Source organism: Denticeps clupeoides, chromosome 2 (genome assembly GCF_900700375.1).
Source record: "Denticeps clupeoides chromosome 2, fDenClu1.1, whole genome shotgun sequence".
NCBI lineage: Eukaryota > Metazoa > Chordata > Actinopteri > Clupeiformes > Denticipitidae > Denticeps > Denticeps clupeoides.
In genome coordinates, this window is record NC_041708.1 from 11092344 (window position 1) to 11111912 (window position 19569).

General features: G+C 45.6%; 1 protein-coding gene across 5 annotated transcripts in view; it reads right to left on the reverse strand.

Annotated features, from left to right (window-relative positions):
* Positions 1 to 385: 385 nt before the first annotated feature.
* Positions 386 to 19569, reverse strand: part of chst15 (carbohydrate sulfotransferase 15) — a 54583-nt gene continuing 35399 nt past the window's right edge. For 4 of the 5 annotated variants that reach the window (XM_028970690.1, XM_028970691.1, XM_028970693.1 and 1 more), the window contains 5 exons: positions 16475 to 16618; positions 7116 to 7278; positions 5063 to 5219; positions 2775 to 2922; positions 386 to 764 (listed from right to left, as the gene is read on the reverse strand). In XM_028970690.1, the coding sequence (XP_028826523.1) occupies positions 562 to 764; positions 2775 to 2922; positions 5063 to 5219; positions 7116 to 7278; positions 16475 to 16618 (815 nt within the window). In that variant the 3' untranslated portion in view covers positions 386 to 561. The remainder of the gene's footprint in view (positions 765 to 2774; positions 2923 to 5062; positions 5220 to 7115; positions 7279 to 16474; positions 16619 to 19569) is intronic. The other variant, XM_028970695.1, reaches the window with a different exon arrangement.

Consider the following 19569-nt stretch of genomic DNA (forward strand, 5'->3'; position numbering starts at 1 on the left):
GCATTCCATTGGAAATTCAATAGACTAATAGTTGCTGATAAAGTTCCCCTCTACACGTATGGAGACATTCCTTTTTTCACTTTCACTTTCCCTAGTTAATAGCTATTGCCAGCCACCAGAGTCATTTACAGCATGAACAATGCCTGTACAGGATTCAAAAAATTCTACTTTCAAAAATACGAATTAAATTGATAAAGCAATTGCTTTCTTTAAAGAACAAGGACATCTCTACATGACCCTAAACTTTTGAATGGTAGTTTGAGTAGCTAAATTATTGCTGTACCTACTGTAAACTGCCAGCAAGAGGCAGTATGCCAACACAATGGGACCTAATATTTGGTTCCACTAAGTGAATAAGAGGCTACAGAAATGAAAGACAACGTTAGACTTGGTATTTACCTTTTTTAATGTGTGAATTTAAAATATAAAACAGTGATCCATTATCTTTTTCCATAACTTAAAATAATTTATTTATTAACATGGATTCTCAGGGGATGCACTCCCAGTCCCCTGAAAAATGAAAGGCGTCACTGGCATCAGTGGTTTGGTGATGCGCTTGTTTTATACAGCTTTGGATCGACTTTCCCACAGGAAGGCGCCGTCCCTGAGCACTTTGGCCAGTTTCTTGTTGAAAGGCAGATAAAAATCCCGCAGGATCTCCCGAGTCAGTGGCAGCATTGGTCCCAGGTTTTTATCTGCCAGCCTTCGTGTGTTGGATGCTGGGCTTTTTGTTATCTCAGCTTCTTTCTGTTCAGTCAACGGTCCTGTAAAACACAAACACGTAACACACTTTTTTACACTTAACACTATTTACATTCATTAGGTGCTATTATTCCATAGTCTATATATTTTCATCTGAAAATATTATGTGCATCCTTTTTTATTATTATTTTTGATTAAGGCAGGGTCTTAAAAATTCATAAAAAGCTGTAAGACCATAAAAGCTAGTAAAATTAAAAATACTTTAAAAAATCTGTTTAAAAATTAATGCAGCCTTATTAAATTTACTTTAGAAAAATGACACAACAATTATACTTTTTGAAATTAGGGTCTACTTAACAGCACATACTGTTTATGCCAAGATGCTGCTATAAACTAATTTCTACAAGTCATGGTTTTTCTTGTCAATATAAAACTTAAAAATAAAGATTTATAAGATCAACTGTTCTCACACACACACACACACACACACACTGAACTGAAGAGAACTTTCTCCATGTCACAATAGCGTGCACCTGAAGACGCACCTGGCACCAATCTGCATGACAGCAGGGTGTTTATAAAGGACTTTGTTGAGCAGCCCATTGGGGCTGTGACATTTTGTGGACCGTGCAACATATGATTAGGTGTTTAGTTGTTTTCAGATCTGGGAATCGCCACACGACTGCAGGTTTGTTTTTTTCCCGTTATTGGCCCTCGTGCCATTTTCCTTTGTGTTGAATAAATCATTATTCCCAGTATGTTCCGCCTCTGCACTTTCTTCCCCCGTCAGCTCGTGGACTTGACACTACATTACACCACAGTACACAGATCGCTTACAGACCAAGTTCACAAAAAGGTCCCTTCATCTCTCTGCTCCTGAAAAAAAAAACACGTTATACCAGTAGGCAGCATGCACAGACCAGCTTGCAGAGGGTTACATTTCTGCAAGTGATCCTGGAGCCTGAAGTCATTATTAAGCACCAAATACTGTTTCGGATCAGGTTCAAAGTGGAGGTGTCGGAAGAAGTGAGAACCGATGTCCAATCATGGGATCACAGGCCTGAAAAGACAGCATGAATCTACTGCCCTCTTTTGGTGATTGGCTATAAAAGTACAATTCCACAAATCGAATTAAAAAGGGTTCCAATTGTAAATTCCAATTTACATTTATGCCCAACACATGGTGTGATACTATATTTGCATAATATGTCTCATTAGAAGCACAGATGCAGATGTGAACTTCTAGACTTTCTTTATATGAAACTTAAAACGGCTCATGACCTTCACATTTAAGTAAAATCAGGCCCCAAGTTCCCTGAAATGGGACCAGATTATTATTACATCTGAGTGCCCCTTGCAACTGTTTTCAGGTGAAACATTCTCTAGTCCTAACCTAAGCATCCAACTGGCCAGCCTGCCTGGTGAATTTCTATAGCGGTTTGCAGAGACAGATGGGCTGATAATGCAAGTAGTATGTAGATTGCATTTGCACAGACCTTCTGGCAAAACGTATGACCCTCTGTATGACAATTATTATTAAAATGTGTAACAGCCATGCAAATTAGGAGAGTTTCCTGGTAATGCACTGGAAGATGGCCTTCACTGAAGAAACCTAGGTTATCTTATAGATACAGGACAGATCTGTTACTTTTGAAAAAATGTTCCCTCCTGTCCCTTGCCATCTCTGCATACAACAGAATATAACATGAGGAAGAATGTAAGTTAAAAGAGAGGAGTTACAAAAAAGGAAGAGAAACAGTAGTCATGTAGACTTTATCCCCCAGAGAGGTTTTTTGGCATGCAGGGTGCAGAGAGCTTACACTTGCACCCCTCACTGGGCAGTTTAATGTGGGCACAGGAGCCAGTGTTCACCTCATCTTTATTAACTCACTAAACATGGTCTAGGGGCAACAAACCAATGGGTCCTGGATGGATGCCCGGGTGAAAGCTGGCACCATGTTTCCCTCTCTCAGTTTTCTGAGTGACCAAAGGGACCACATTGCTTCCCCGATGGCTTTTACACCATTATTACTTTTGAAAAAAATGTTGACTTAAAATGACTGTCATCATACCAAGTTTAAGGAAACTGAAGACTTTGTGCATGGTGAACTTCCTGTTGGAGGCGTGGTCTTCCAGTCGAAGGATGAGGAGCTGCTCTCTGCTGAACACGGTCAGCCAGTCCAGGATGTACACTATATATAAGCCCACCTGCATCCGCACCTGCAAAACCAACACTAGTATTAATTTCCACAAGCGACCATGCAACACACACATCCGTTTATATGTGTTCTGTAGTTCTGCATATTGCATTTATACTTTCGTATTTGTCACAGACTATGTTCTCACGTTATGTGCACAGACTATGCCAGGCGTCACGTCCACCATAGATTTAGATTTAAAATGTTTTTCTGCCAAATTGCAGTATGTAGCGAGCATAGATCAGACAATTTTAAGGACTTCAATAACCGAGTGAAACAATCATTTGTTGATAGTTCTGTGATCGGTGATTGACATGTGTACACAATCAAAGACGCTGACCAATGCAAGCCCAGAGCACGGGATGATGGAAAGGGACGGGGAACTTCAATTCCCATTATGAAAATGACAGCATATTGCCCACATATTGCCAAATGCTTCACCCCCATGCTTTTGTCACACATCTATATGAGTCCAAATATTGATTTGGAGATTCATGGGGTGAAAGATTGCATAATGAGTGACCCTGTCATTGTGTCATTGCTACTCTGTCAGTTGTGACTTGAATAGAACAGCAATCCAATGCCTTGTATAGCCTTGTCAGGGTTAAGTGTCACACTTGGGACACAGAAGAACAAAGTGGGATTTGAACCTGTGACTTTGTGGATCAGTTGCACAAGAGACATGATTTACATGCAATTATATATTATTTCAGCCTATAGCTATATTTGGTGCATTTGCAGTGAAAAACTGTAAGTAGGTATGACCGGTCTCCATTTAAGATTAATTTAATGCCGGTGTCCTCCAATCTCCGAAACATTGACAGCGTCACAAAAAGTGTGTGTGTGTGTGTGTGTGTGTGTGTCTATATATATAAAAACATATTTGCACGTTGCTAGCCTTCTCGTCGGGCGCATCTGACGAGTTCACATTCTTCCAGCAGAGGGTATGTGAATGCTGCCAATCAACCTGGTGCCACAACTGTTATTTTCTCCCTCCTGTCTCTTGCCATCTCTGGCATACAGCAGAATATAACATAAAAGAATAAAAACTCTGTCATAGAGTTAATCCTAGCTAATGGAAGAATGTGAGTTAAAAGAGATGAACTACAAAAAAAGGAGGGAACAAGTCATGTAGACTTGATCCCCCAGAGTTTTTTTTGGCATGCAGGGTACAGAGAGCTTGCACCCCTCACTGGGCAGTTTAATGTGGGCACAGGAGCCAGTGTTCACCTCATCTCTATTAACTCACTAAACATGGTCTAGGGGCAACAAACCAATGGGTCCTGGATGGATGCCCGGGTGAAAGCTGGCACCATGTTTCCCTTTCTCAGTCTTTTGAATGACCAAAGGGACCACATTGCTTCCCCAATGGCTTCTACACCAGGCTGGCAATGCAATGCTTGCACACACGGAAAAGATGCCTGGGGCTGTTACACTGGGTTTGTAGGGGTACGCAGCGGGTCACTGCTGGAGCTAATGAGGCTGAGAATTCAGCAATATGATAAAGACCAGGGCTGGACTGCCATTCTGCCCTGCTTCTATCTCTTCCCCCTTCTTCATTTTCACAGTTTCTCTCCCATTTCTCTGCCTTTTTTCAAGACGGTGGTTGTAAATTTATTAAGACCATAAAACAGGGGATGCATAGCTAAGCATTCAAGCTCAGCTTACACAGACAACAAATGTTACATATAGATTTATAGTACTGTGCGAAAATTTTAAGCAGTAGAGAAAATATTTAAAGGCTTATAAAATTGCCACTTTCACTTTGCAATTGTTATTATTTATGTTTACCCTTTTTTTGCACTGCCTAAAAACACATTAAAAATGCATCTTTATACTTTTGTAATAAAAACACATAATACATTTGCTTGTGAAGGTGTGTTTCAGATGAAAAAATTATTATGATGACATGATATATGAAAATTATGAATGATATCTGAAAATATACAGAATCCTGAAAATGAATGGCAATCCAGTTGTTTTAAATGGTTATGCCCTCTTTGACAACCTACCATGTTGTCACCAAGATGTCATTTTTAAAAGAAAAATGCAATGAGGTAATGTTTTTTGTGCAATCATACATGTGGACTGGTTTGGAATTTCTGCCACTTGAATGGGAAATTCTGCAACTCTGGAGGGTGGGGTTATATAGACAGACTCACAGGCATGGCGCTGTTGAGGGTGCTGTTGTAGACACAGGAACGGATGGAGAACTCCTGCAGACAACCTTCAAACAGCTGCAGAGACTCCGTCACCTTCTCGTGGAAGTCTTCCGCTGACTTGTTGGTGATGCCGAAGTAAAGGTAGTCAGAGTAGAGTCTGGGGGGAAAAAAAAATTAAAACAGCTGTTGGCCTGCATTTGACTCTGAATTAGAAATGCTTCTCAATAATTCATAAATTTGGCTCTTAAATAAAAACTGACTTGCACACTTTAAAAATAGTTTTGGAATCCTGCCCAAGGACTAGAACATACCTCATATGATGCATCTGCCTTCACCTGACCAAATCTTTTCATTTATGAACTTTAAAGTTATGACTTTTTCTGACTTGTGACTGAAGCATAAGGGTTCACAACTGATTGGCAAAATGGGTGTCACTCATAAGAAGTAATATTAAAAATGATGCAAAACTCTCTCACGAAATAGGACTTTTTTGCGCAATGATCAGTTACCAAAAGACATCCAGAAAAAAAAACAATTATGGATTTAGCAATAGATTGTTACATGTTGTCATACGCCTGCCCAAACTTTGGTGACATTTCGGGTGACTGGTGATATGCTCAGTTAACCTGTGTTTAATGATCAAATGAATGGATTAAATTAATGTAGCTACATGCCAAAAATTAATCTGAAGGTCCAACATTGCTGTAGATCTAAGCCACAGCTCAGGTTATTTGGTTAACTTGGCAAGTGACGATTTAGGTCAAAGTTGTAGATTTTTCCAATACAGCAGCAAATAATGCTTGACAGAATGGAAAATTAATTGCATGCTTGCAATTTGAACACTACTATAGTTTGACTGACAGGACCATTTAGGTCTATCAAGTTTAATGATCCATATTCCCACAAATGTCTGGAGGGCTTTGGCAGCAACCTGTCTTCTGGTATAGAAGGTCCATTAGAAATGGAGAGTGATTTGCAAATTGCAAACTTATCACATAGCAATAACCATTACAGCTGGACAACATGCCATTGCAGAACATAAATATTAAGAAGCCTACAGCTAAAGCGGCAGCTGTAGGCTTTATATAAAATGAGATTCATCATTAAAACCATTATGTACTGCCCAGCTTTAGAATGATTACCTCCTCTGTCACATCTGGTGGTCAGTAGGTGAGTTAATGTGGTCAAAAGCTCTGAAATGCAAAACCACTCTACTACTATGTCAGTATGTAAAAAAAATCACTTTGCAGATCCCTACTGACAAGGAGTCAAACTAAAGTTGCAGTTTCTCAAGATGTCTCAGAATCAGTCACAGAGAAAGTCCTGTTGCATTTCAAACTTTGCATTTAGTCAAGTACCGATGGAATGCCTGTCTCTCTTCTGCTCCTCGGCTCTGGAACACAGATTTTAACAGTGTTTATTTATTTATTTTGTAAGATGACCTAGGGTTTTAGAAAGGTGCCCTGAGATAAAATGATTATTATTATTATTATCATTATTATTTTTATTATTACCACCAAAGCTGCATCAGGTGGTGAATTGGGTAGTCAAATTACCTGGACGTTTTAGATGGAATTGGAAAACTGGCACCATGATGTAATGTATAAAAACAATACAATAACTTGTTTGTTGCTTCTGTTCTTCACTTTATTTGAAGTTATGGCAATGTTAAAATGCAGGGAAGAGTCTGGAATTCTTAGCTGAACTCCCTAGAATGGTATTTTTGATTGGACGTACACTGCATTTGGAAGAAAATAAAAACAGAAACCGGTCTAGCGTTAACTGGAAGTATTATTTTAAATAAACATTCTTGGTGCTTCTCATTAATATTCCCAGGAGTTCTACCCTTATTCAAAGATTTGTATTAGAATCCATAACCCTAACTGGACATGTTGACAACATGACAATCTGGCAATGCTGCAATAGGTCTGATGTCCATTTCATTCACTTCAATAAACACTGGAAAGAAAGTAAAATAGAGGTCGGGAGATTTCCCTAATATTTAACATATTCTTCTGCATTAGGTGTGCTATGCTGTGGTTTGAACTCTGACCTCTCTACAGGGTCCCTCAGAATGGCGATGAATCGGGCATCAGGCTGAAGGGCATGCACATAGTCCTGAATAAGAAATGGAGGCTCATCCCTGTTGGTGGCAGTGTTGTCATGGAAGAATGTCCAAGCATTGTTGTCCCACATGGTGGAGGCACTGGCTTCTCCTGTAAAAAAAAGTGCTAGAACTCAGTGCTAGAACTTTTTGGTGGTTTACAATGTTTCTCAACTTCAACACTATTTCCACCATACATCATACATCCAAGGTCCCACTGAGCAAAGTACCATGAAATACAATATGTAGTATCAAGACCTTTTGTCATGATTTTGTTGGTTCTGACTTTGTGTGCTGTGCCATGAACAGGCATGATTTTTAAGTCTTACATGTCTTACATTTTTTTGCTTTTATATAGGTCTTAATGGTCTCCTAATACTATATCTGAAGTCTCTTTCCGAAATTCAGCCCCTTTTAGCCAGTCCCACAATGAGATTTCCCCCGGACGTATTTCGATGTGTGTAGCTTTAAATACAAATGAGGAAGAGAGGGGTGTGACATGGCAGAGAGTAGTCTACAGAAGTGAAATGACATCATCAACACCATTCACCGACAACAATGTTCGCCACAAACAGGAAGTCGTGTAAGCATTTTTCCAGAAAAAATTCTAGCATGACAGAACCGAAAAAATACATTTGTGCTAATTTTTACATCCAATCACAGAGCAACTTCAATGCTTCGCACTTTTTCAAGCCATGACTTTGGAGATACTTCTTTATGGGAGGGGTGGGAAATTCTTTGGCCAGACAAAGCATGAGAAAGGAGAGGTGTCAGGATTGCCTGCAGCTGGGCTCCACACCGGAACCCAATCCTGACGCCCCATAAATGCCGGAAGTTTCCGCCCGTTCGGGGTCGCTGGCATTTTCGTGAACTCGCTGCACGAACTTGACCTAGTTTTGTTTCATGTGATTTGAGTTCTGGCAATCGCCACACGCCTACGGGTTAGTTTTAGTTTATCTGTATTTAAGTTAAATAGTTTTCGGCCACCGCGCCATTGTTTCTTTGAGTTTATTGTTTGTTTATAAATAAAACCCTTCCCAACATGTCAGACCTCTGCGCTTCCTTCCCTCGTAAGTCCGTAGTCGTGACAGAATGCCAGCGACCCACCCAAAAGCGCAGAGGTGGAAAGCAGAGGAGAAGAAACGCCGCGAAGGACGCAGCCCGGCGCGGCGAACGCGGACGGCAGGGGAGAGATGCGCCGCCCGTTCTGGTTGAGCGTTTTCTCCCCGAGAAGCCGTGGTACGCGGCGCCGCGTGATGACGTCACCCCCGGGAAACTCCGCGAAACCCGGAAGCGACAACGTCGGCGGGTGAGTGGGCGGAGCGAGGACGTTGGCGTCGGCAGCAGCGAGGAAGTGACGTGGGCAGCGAGCGCAGAAGATGCGACCCCCACGATCTTCGGCATGTCGAGCCAAGAACTCTGCGCTCTGCTGGCAAGGCTCCCCGTGGACTGGGACGACACGGACGACGACGAGAGCACGGGAGACGAGAGTTGGGCTCCGGCCATCGCGCCAGTCTGCGATCGTCGCAAGGTCCGTGGGGACCCACGTCACTTCCAGGGGGGTGAGAAGCGGCAACAACAACGGCGGCGTTCCTCCAGCGAGGAGGTGGGCAGCCTCCAGCCCGAATGGCCAGAGTACTGCCCATGGGAGCTTATCGCACCATGGGTCCAGGATGTCCGCAGGGTGGACGACCCTCGGAGTCACCGGTGGGAGGACACGGATGACGAAAGCGATGATGACGTGGATTTTCGGTGGGCGGTCGTTGCCGGGATGGCTCCGCCCAGCTTGCGCGTCCGAGATCATCGCGGCGTCCGTGATGACCCATGTGACTTCCGGAGGTACGAGGTGGACACGGACGACGACCAGGATGACGCCGTTTGGGCAGTCGGTGCCGGGATGGCTCCGCCCATCGCGCCCATCCAGGATCGTCACGAGGTCCGTGGAAACCCACGTCCCTCCCAGCAGTGTGAGGAAAGCTGGTGGAAGAGGGCGACGGGAGGTCGCCAGCCAGCAACTGCGCTGCCGGGACTGCCTCGCAGGGAATCCTCCATTCCTGCTCCAGTCGCCGACCCGCCTTCCCTCTGCCCGGACGTTCCCCAGCGAAATGGCAGCGCAGCACCAGCGCCCACACCTGCTGGAGAAGACGTCCACCCCCCTCCACACCACACACCTACCACCATCTCCAGCGCCAGTCAGGATCCGGGGCAAGAAGACCAAGCACTGGCGGGCGACGAGAAGGTCGCGCCTCCCGAGATCCTGGCTGTGCCCCCTGAGGAGGTCCTGGAGAGCCCAGAGAGGGAGCCAGACGACCCTCTCTTCTGTCTGTCTCTGTCCGTGTGTGTGTGCGTGGCATATGTGTCCGTATGTCGCCCCCACTTCCCCTCTTTGTGTCCACCAGATGGTGACCCAGCAGCAGAGCCGAACCCCAGGGAGGGAGTTCCCAACCTGACTGCACCGGTCCAAGGCGAGGTGGACGAGCCCCAAGGTACCCCTAAGTCCAGCCGGGGGGGGTGCTCCCCCAAAGAATTTTTTGGGGGGGTGCAGTTCGGGTTGGGGACTCCTCCTGAGGGGAGGGGAGGTGGGGAAGCGATGGAGCTGGGTCCTCCGGTAGCCAGTGAGGAGGGCGGGCCAGGCATGGGCCTGCGTCTGCCTCCAGAGGGGTGGAGCGCCATAGAGCCCCCGGGTAGGCATGAGGACCCAGCTGGGACAGACAGGAAGAGGGCCTGCTTGTCCCAACGGACGCAGAAGGGGCTAGCCGGATGGTCTGGCAATGCCCCCCCCTTGGCACCAGGGCCGTGCAGCGAGAGGGGCTGCATAGTCCCAGAAGGCACCAGCCTGGGGTGCCTGGAACAGTCGCCGGAGGCTCTGGGACAATCTCCCTGCGCGGTGCAGGGGGTGACACAAGACGTGTCAGAGGGGAGATGTGGAGACAGGGCCCACACGTACCCAGATGGATCGGCCCTGATTATTGTGTGCAGGTACGGGAGTCCGGGGCCGGCATGCGGGACCACGCCGGGGAGCCAGGCCGAGGGTCCGGGGCCGCCAAGCGGGACCACGCCGGGGAGCCAGGCCGAGGGTCCGGGGCCGCCAAGCGGGACCACGCCGGGGAGCCAGGCCGAGGGTCCGGGGCGCCAAGCGGGACCACGCCGGGGAGCCAGGCCGAGGGTCCGGGGCCGCCAAGCGGGACCACGCCGGGGAGCCAGGCCGAGGGACCGGGGCCGCCACGCCTGACCACGCCGGGGAGCCAGCCCGAGGGACCGGGGCCGCCACGCCTGACCACGCCGGGGAGCCAGCCCGAGGGACCGGGGCCGCCACGCCTGACCACGCCGGGGAGCCAGCCCGAGGGACCGGGGCCGCCACGCCTGACCACGCCGGGGAGCCAGCCCGAGGGACCGGGGCCGCCACGCCTGACCACGCCGGGGAGCCAGCCCGAGGGACCGGGTCCTCCAAGGAGAGGATACAGCAGGGCAGGAGCCCTGTGGTTGCCGCCGTCCGCCCCGCCGCCTCCACTGATGGTACTGTTGGGGCTCCGAGGACGTAGCCCTTGGAGGGGGGGCTCTGTCAGGATTGCCTGCAGCTGGGCTCCACACCGGAACCCAATCCTGACGCCCCATAAATGCCGGAAGTTTCCGCCCGTTCGGGGTCGCTGGCATTTTCGTGAACTCGCTGCACGAACTTGACCTAGTTTTGTTTCATGTGATTTGAGTTCTGGCAATCGCCACACGCCTACGGGTTAGTTTTAGTTTATCTGTATTTAAGTTAAATAGTTTTCGGCCACCGCGCCATTGTTTCTTTGAGTTTATTGTTTGTTTATAAATAAAACCCTTCCCAACATGTCAGACCTCTGCGCTTCCTTCCCTCGTAAGTCCGTAGTCGTGACAAGAGGTAACCTTTCCAGATTCAAACGTCTGAGCTGCCGCTCTCTGAAGGGCAAAGCAGAATTACCAAAGCACTCTTTGTACATATCACCATTTCTAGCCACTGCAGGACCACAGACAGGCATCTAAACTTCCAAGTCAGGTGACCTCTAGGTTACAAAGGCCCTATTTCAGTGATGGACAGGCAGTGTTATTGTGATTATTGCATGTCAGGTCATAATGAGCACCATCAACCAACCTGGCTGTCACTTACTCTTGACCTAAATGTGTCATTATAATACATGGTGCAAATGCAAAGTGTTAAGCTACCACTGCGGTAACACAGCTCATCGACATCATTGTCATCATCATCACCCACTCCAGGCTGGGCTAGCAGCCAGATCACATTGCTCCTTCTGCCTACAGTGGCGATTAGAGCAGCAAAATCGGATCATTTGTGAAATCTGATGAGAATGAATGTGGAATTTCCTGACGCATCGAGATTCAGGCCTAATAACTGTGCCTAAATCACATTCTATTTCAAAGAGGATCTGCTAATGGCTAATGTTTGCCTATTTCTGATTAATTGCCACACTGGGAAATGCTTGTGAAGGGCTGAATGACTGCAAATAGCCTTCTTATAATACGACTGTCCGAGTGTAGCTTGGGCTTCATGAGATCCTGTCCTGGGAAGTAAGATCTGCCAGTGGCCTCTGAGATCTCACTGGGAATATTAAGGAGGGCTTAACACAGTCCGTCGAACACGGATTTACACAAACCCCAAGCTGCATGCAAAAACCAGGCTCAGGAGGATTTTATTTTGTGTTTTTGCATGCTCCCAGTTCATTTTGTTTTAGCTGTTTTGCAAATGAGGACAGATATTTGTAGCACCCCCATGCCACTGGAACAGACATGCAATAGAATTAACATCACTATGGGGCACCCTGAGTTTGTAATATTATTACTGGTAACCCAGTATTTGTGTTTATCAATTATTTTGAGTGCTTTCTCACTGGACTGGATGTTTTTTTAATTATTCAGCAGCACTCAACGTACATTATCACTATAAAATATTGTAGTTACCAGTCCGGTTAACTGATATCAGTTTTATATCTAGACAATACCATCTGCTCATAACCCCTTGCTCTCACTCTCTTTCATTTTAACCAGTCATGGTTCAAAGCTCAATATACAAGTTCAAACAATAAAATACAGAAAATAAACCTTTAAAAAAGAAGTGAAAGTGAAGTGAAAGTGATTGTCATTGTGAAACACATCACAGCACACAAAATGAAATGAAATGTGTCCTCTGCTTTTAACCCATCACCCATGACAGGAGCCTGGGGAGCAGTTTGTGGGGACAGTGCTTTGCTCAGTGGCACCTCAGTGGCACTCCGAACCAACCTTCGGATAACGGGTCAGTTTCCTTACCAACTAGGCCACCACTGGCCCTTAAATAAAATACAGGCCTTCAGAAAATAAATACATGTCAGCATAGTATCTTCAGAACTTACATTTCTTAATATTTCAAATTAGAACAAATGTAAATATATAAAGATACATATAGCTACATAGGACTACATATGAAAGCAAGGGGATAGAAAGCGATGTGGAGATAGAGAGCGTCTCTTCACGCTTTACTTGTAATGGAAAAAAAAAAACACAAAGACAGGGCGAAATAAAAAGCTGATTTGATCTAGCAGGCACTTTAATGCGACCGTTGCGGCACACCAGGTTGCACAGTGTCACTGTCACTGAGACAGGCTCATCTCTGGCCGGCGGTGCCGGATTACCTAATCAAGCGTGTTGCAGCGGGAAATGAGAAAAGCGGATCGATCGCTGCAGGAACAAATGGGGTGTGAAACTCAGGGAAGATGGAACAGTGGTATATGTCAGCCCCAGCAGGAGCGCAGGTTCAAAATTTGTGCTGTTGGACATGGCTGTTCATAGCATGACGGCAGTCATGCTGGTTCAGTCAAAAGGCTTAAGTATCTGAACGAAATACAGGAAAAATATGCCACAAGTCATACACGTGGGTTAAAAGGTCAAGGTGACAGCAATCAACTTTTCATATATCTCTGAAACGAAACATCCTTCCCTTGGTTGATTCTATTCTTTATATATGTTTTATTGATATTTGTCATATTAATGTCTGTGTTATTATTTTATTGTTTTTGCATCATTCCAACAAGGCAAATTGCTCTATTTTTATTTTGTTTGATTCTGAATTTCAGGACCAACCATGTTCATTAAATTGCATTGTGGTTTCATCTGACCTAAGCACTTCATCTTATATACTTTAAATGATCTCTAGATTATGTACATTATAATTAGGGCTGGATGAAATATAAATATTATATAGTGATTGTGATCATTCAAATAATCAATAATTTGCATTTCAAGATCCTGGGGATGTAGTATTTGTATAATATATAAATTCCAACATTCTGTTTCCGTAATTTATCACATGCTTTATCACTGTCTCATTCTGTATAAGTATTACTACAACTTTTTAGCCACCTGATATTTTAATGTTTTAGTGTTACATACATGACATGATATGAAAATCATTAAACATATTGATTTGTGTCACAGGAAGGACCAGAGGGTGGTCTGTGTATTGGTAATGAAAGTAGGCAAGCAATGGCAATGGTACGAGTGGAGGTACAACAGGGCTGGGCTCGAAGCAATGATCCATCACAAAAAGGGTAAGCAGCAACAAGGCCTCTCTGGTCACCAGGAGACCCCAACTCTGTCTCCCGGGTGAAAGATCAGAGACGGCCTCTGGCGGCAATCTGTCTGATGCCTCATGGTCACTGCCATCCAGTGCATGATGGCCCAGGCACAAGCGAAAGGTTGACATGGGTCCTTCTGCCATGTCAGTGGGGAACCAGACAATACGGTGGCCTGTGGATGATTCAAAGTGTGAAGTGGTGGTGGAGACATGTGGGTTCCTGGGGAGCTTTACATGGAGGAGGAGAGAGGACCAGCTTGAGGGGCGGGATGAACAAAAAAACAGAGGTACTTGGTTCTCTTGGTTGAGAAGTTCAGTCTGGCCATTGGCAAACAGAACCGTGCAATGAATTATGGGCCACAGTCTGACAAACAGTCTGTTGGCAGTCGGTAGTCCTCCTCTTCGGAGTTTGGCTGTCTGGGCTGCGGTGGGGAGACAGGAGAGGGCAATGAAATAGCCCACCTTAGTAAATCTGTCCACCAGGACCAGGACTGGGGTTTTGCCATGGGAGAGGGGCAGCCTGTTAACAATGTCAAGGGAGATGTAAGACCAGGGGCGATGGAGGTGGAGCACGGGAAGAAGATGTCCCTGGAGTCTCTGTGTCTCAACCTTGTAAGTGGCACAGGTGGGGCATGCCGCCATTTCCCCAATTCCTGAGTTCTGTGGTGCCCAGGATGCTCTGCCAGTGAATCGTTGTGCCCCCATCACAGTACTTGAGGGGCAGATGTCAGTGGGAACATAGGTCCAGTCAGGAGGCATGTCTGGAAGTGGGGGTTTCTGGGCGTGACCGGCCACCACCACCTGGTGCAATCTCACAGTACAGTGGCCAGAATGAAGGGTGCTGGGATGATGTGGTCTGGGGTCATCGTGTGTCCCTCTTGAGTGTGACACCATGGCACCATCTGCCTCGTCTTGTGGACAAGGACAATGAAAAGATGCTCTGCTCCCTCCAACCAGAGCCTCCATTCTTTGAGCACCATCTTAACCGCCAGGAGCACGTGGTTCCCCACATTGTAATTCTGCTCAGCTGGAGATAACCACCTGGAGAAGAATGCACTACATGCCCCTACTACAAGGTGTCAGACTCCACCTTGAAGGGAAGTTGGGGGTCAGGGTGATTGAGGATGGGAGCCAAGGTGAACCTGTGTTTCAGGTCGCAGAAGACCCTATGGGCCTGGGGATCCCAGGAGATATGGGCGGGCTTTCCCTTTAGCAGTGCTGTCATTGGTTGTGTCTCCAGATTCACAAATAGTCAGTTCTGCAGCAGGTAACTCAGGACTGTGTGGATTTGGGTGACATGGGTTTCGTGATCAGGGGAGAAGATGAGTATATCATCAAGGTAGGGGTGATGAACCCCACCTTTCACTCGTCACCGTTCCTGATGTGCAGCACCCTGTGTTACTGAGGTCCAGCTTTGTGAAAATCTTGGCCCTCCTGATGAGATCAAAGGCTGAGGTCATTGGAGGTGGAGGATATATGTTCTTATTTGTCACCTCATTAATCAGTGCAGGGCCTGAGCACAACATCCTTGCAGCTGGGGATGTGGAGGGGCAGAAGATCCCACTGGCCAGTGAGGTGTTAATGCACTCTTCCATGGCTGCATGCTCTGGGCATGCGGTTCCCGGCAGGAGCTTAACATTGTATGGTCTATGAGGGGGAAGCTCAGATGCCCTGTCCCCCTGCAGGACGGTCTTTTGTGTAACGGGAAACAATGTGACACTTGGGGATCAGCTTGAGGGGGAGGAAAACAGGACCGGGCTGGTGATTCTGAAACTGGTCTCCCCAGAGCAAGACTGTTCCAGTACTCCACTGTTTCTGGGGTTCATGAGGTACCAGCCAGGGGTACATGGCAGTGATAAAAAAAAAAGACTATAGTGTTTGTGGGTGTCACGATCCGGTCCGAAAAGGGGTTACTCCGGTCCGGGATCCGGAGTTTCATTGTTGTCATGTGAAATGTTCCCTAATCGTTTTCACCTGTGTCAATTGTATAAAGCTGCCCTGTTCGTTTCTGTTCGCCATCAGGTCTTTGACGTTATGTTCCGTGTTCACCCATGTCAGCATCTCGAATGTCTCTGTCCTGTGATTCACTATTAAACCCCTGTTTCGTGATGTCAGGTGATAGCGTCCTTCATTTCTTGTCTGCTCTCCGTTCACCTGCCTCGTCGTGCCCGCATGGACGTGACAGTGGGTGGCACCAAATGTAATTGAAGGCGTGCGGTATGAAAATGTACATTGGGCATCCATCTAGACCTATAACGGCTCTGGGGGGATTGCAATGGATGCAACAGGTGATGGCAAAATCGAGGTCAATCAGATTCATGGCCTTGGTGGATCAGCGGCCGTGACCGTTTGTTATCTATCACCTAGCTTGAGTATGTTGCTACAGAGGGCCAATTTTTGGAAAAAGTGAACGTGAAGTGATTGTCATTGTGAAACACAGCACAGCACATGGCGTACACACTTCTGCTTTTAACCCATCACCTTTGGTGAGCAGTGGGCACCCATGAAAGGTGCCCGGGGAGCAATGTGTGGGGATGGTGCTTTGCTCAGTGATGCCTCAGTTGCACCTTAGTAGATCTGAACTGGCAACCTTCCGCTAGGCCACCACTGCTCCAATTTTAATCAAATCATATCTAAGATCTGACTAGTGGATTTATTTCCACTAGTACTTTTAGCAAATAAAAGCAATGCTAGTACAAAATCTCATCTTCATTACCAATGATTATGTTATGCTGCTTTGGGCCTGAAGAGGCATTCACCGTCAGGCTGTCCTGGATTTGGTAGGCACCCAGGTCAAAGAGGTCCAGGTAGTCTTCAACAGGGTAGCGGTCATGGAAAGCCTCGTTAGGGCGAATGATCCCTGAGGGGAGATAGGAGAATTTTAGCAATAAGCCCTAATGCATGAATAATCATTAAAATAAGGACAAAACACTTATGTGTTCCATGCTCATTGCAGGGGAATGAGGGAAAATCACACTGAAACCTGCATTGCACTAAAACAAAAGATAAACAAACTTAATTACAAAAAAGCTCTGAAGTGAAAATGGGAGCCTGGCATAGCCCCAAACCAGTTAGATGAAGGATTTTGACTGTGTTCACTGCAGTCAAAATCCAGATGTACTTCACGTGTCTAAAGATGCAGGAAGTGTATTCTAATCAACTAATGGACTAATAAAGCAACATAATTAAAAGGAAACACAATACAGCTACATTTTAGATTTGTTTTAAGATTTTGAAGATTTTCTACACATAATAAATTAAATAAATGATGCACCACACATGAAGCTTACATTTTAGTGCTAGAGGTCTCTGGTTGAGATTTTGTGTGGTAGAATGTTACAGATCCAGTAGGAAAAAGAAACCTGGAGATGGAGGTTTGCCATTTTAACAAAATCCTTGAAGGCTCTATCACTAGTGTACCAGTGTTGTCATCGAATGGGCTCGGTAGTGATTATTTCTATAAATATATTCTAAATATATTCTATAATTTCAAGCTGTATAATAATATAATGTATAATAAGATGAATAATAACATAAACAATGTTATTATTCCATGCTCAGGCAACAGTGGGGCAGATTATGTGTCAGTGTCTAGACTATGTGATATAATCATCTATGAAATCTGAACAATGACCCTCAGATTAATGATGGGGATTCATTCAATCCAGACCTGACCAGTTGAAACAACCCCAGATCATAACTGTAGGGACTAGTCATTAGGGACTAGGTATAGAAAATATTCATCATTGAAGTAATTAACCAAATCAAAGAGACTCTTGTCTCTTTGCTAATTTAAATTCAGGAGGCAACTTGTTTGTATTTTAACAGGGTGATGTGGAAGGTGAAAGACTGAGCAAGTGAAGATGCAGAGGGGGAGGTGCACTTGAAGACAGAAAGGATAAAGGATGTGATGATGAAGAAAGAATTTTGTGAACTAAAGAAAGCAAGCGAGGAAAGGTGCGTGACAGGTAGAGCGAATCAGACAAAGACAAAAAGGAAATGCGGTCTAATGCACTGAATAGATTCAGCTCTGGGGAAATGGGGTCAGTCCAGACTCCGGGGGTCTCTGTTGTTTGAGGGTTAAATAATGCAGTTACCGAAGTGTCTACGATGCAGCGAATATGCTTGCACGAATTGTGGCAGAGGGGATGTCATCACATGACCTCAGTTTTGTTTTTGAGGGATACAAAACACTTTTTCACTCCCACGCATTAGTCACACACACACACACACACACACACACACACACACACACACACACACACACACACACACCACTTACCACAGCTTCCTCTCTTTAGAAAACTAGACCTTTGCATCAGACAAGCACATCAGAGCATCCAATGCAAACCCAAAACAAAACAGATTTGGCTTGATTTTACTATCACACTACTAAGAAAAACGTACAACCTACACCGTTTAACAAGCCTGCTGCAAAATATCAACAAGTGTGATGAAACTTTCAGAAATGCCGGTTACAAGCACTTCCTCTTAAACAAGTTTGACATGATTCAAAAATTTTAAAGAGCATATAAAGAACGAGTTCTGACAAAGCACAAAGCTGCAGTTGTAGTTGTGGGTGATACAATGTTTTTGGATATCAAACGTGTGCTACAAATAAAAATAATAGAGATTTTTTAACTTCGGGAGAAATAAAAAAAGTGAGACATTTCAGAAATAGTCAGGCCCTGAGTCAAATTAAAGTAGGACAGTCTTACATAAGCAGTTAATGTTCTGAATACGCTTATCCTCAAGGCCGTGCACGAAAAAAACTAAAATTTAAAGCTTGAGTTCAGAGTTGAGAGTATTAAATGGCCTCATTATTAAGCAGCATAAGCTTGATTCAAAAAGATGTCTTCTAATTGTGAAAAATACAAGGAAAAATACAAAAATACAGTGTAATTTGTGTGTACCTAAGCAATCAAAGGAAATCATGGGCTCCCTCAAAGTTTAATAAATATTTGCAAAACTCAAATAACTGCAAAGAATGTCATTGTGACACCCCGGGCCATCGGGCCGTCACAGCCGGTGCCAAGGCACCTAATCACGGATTAAGCACGATTACTCAGGACAATCACAAATCACCCTCCTTCTCTCACTCCTGACCGGCCAAACCATGGAGGCACTCGCATCCGGGTCGCTCACCTAACATGAGTTTGTCCCCAAATTAAAAAAACACTTTTTGCCATCCGGATCTCATCTCTAACGTAGTGAGGTGTTGAGTCGGGAGATGCCGGAAATGCTGGTGCAACTGAGAAACGCCACTCTGGCTTCTCTAGCTCAGCAACCTCCCCAACCTGCACTCTCACCGCCTCAAGCCACCACCAACCGTCCCAAAACCTGTAACGCATTTCCTATTCTGTGGGTATTAGTGTGGTCTGGGTTTTGGGACGGTTTCATAACCCATTCCGCTCGGCCAGACCACACTAATACCCACAGAATAGGAACAGCGTTACAGAGAAGGGCTCTGCGCTTACTGGACCTCCAGATGGACGCACAGAGCCGTCCACACCTACGTCGATGCCTGTGCTGTTTGTGTCCATGCAAAGAACTCCACTTCACCTCCTGTGGGACCACTGCAACCCCTGGCCATTCTTTGTCATCCTTGGACTCATGTGGCAGTGGACTTTGTCACTGGTCTGCCGGATGTGGAGGGCCTCAATACCATCCTGAACATCCCCAGTTCCTTTCGGCTGTCTGGAAGGCATTCTGCCATCTTGTGGGAACCACCTGCAGTCTCTCTTCTGGCTACCACCCCCAGACCAACGGCCAGGTGGATAGAGCCAACCAGCAACTGGGACGTTTCCTGCG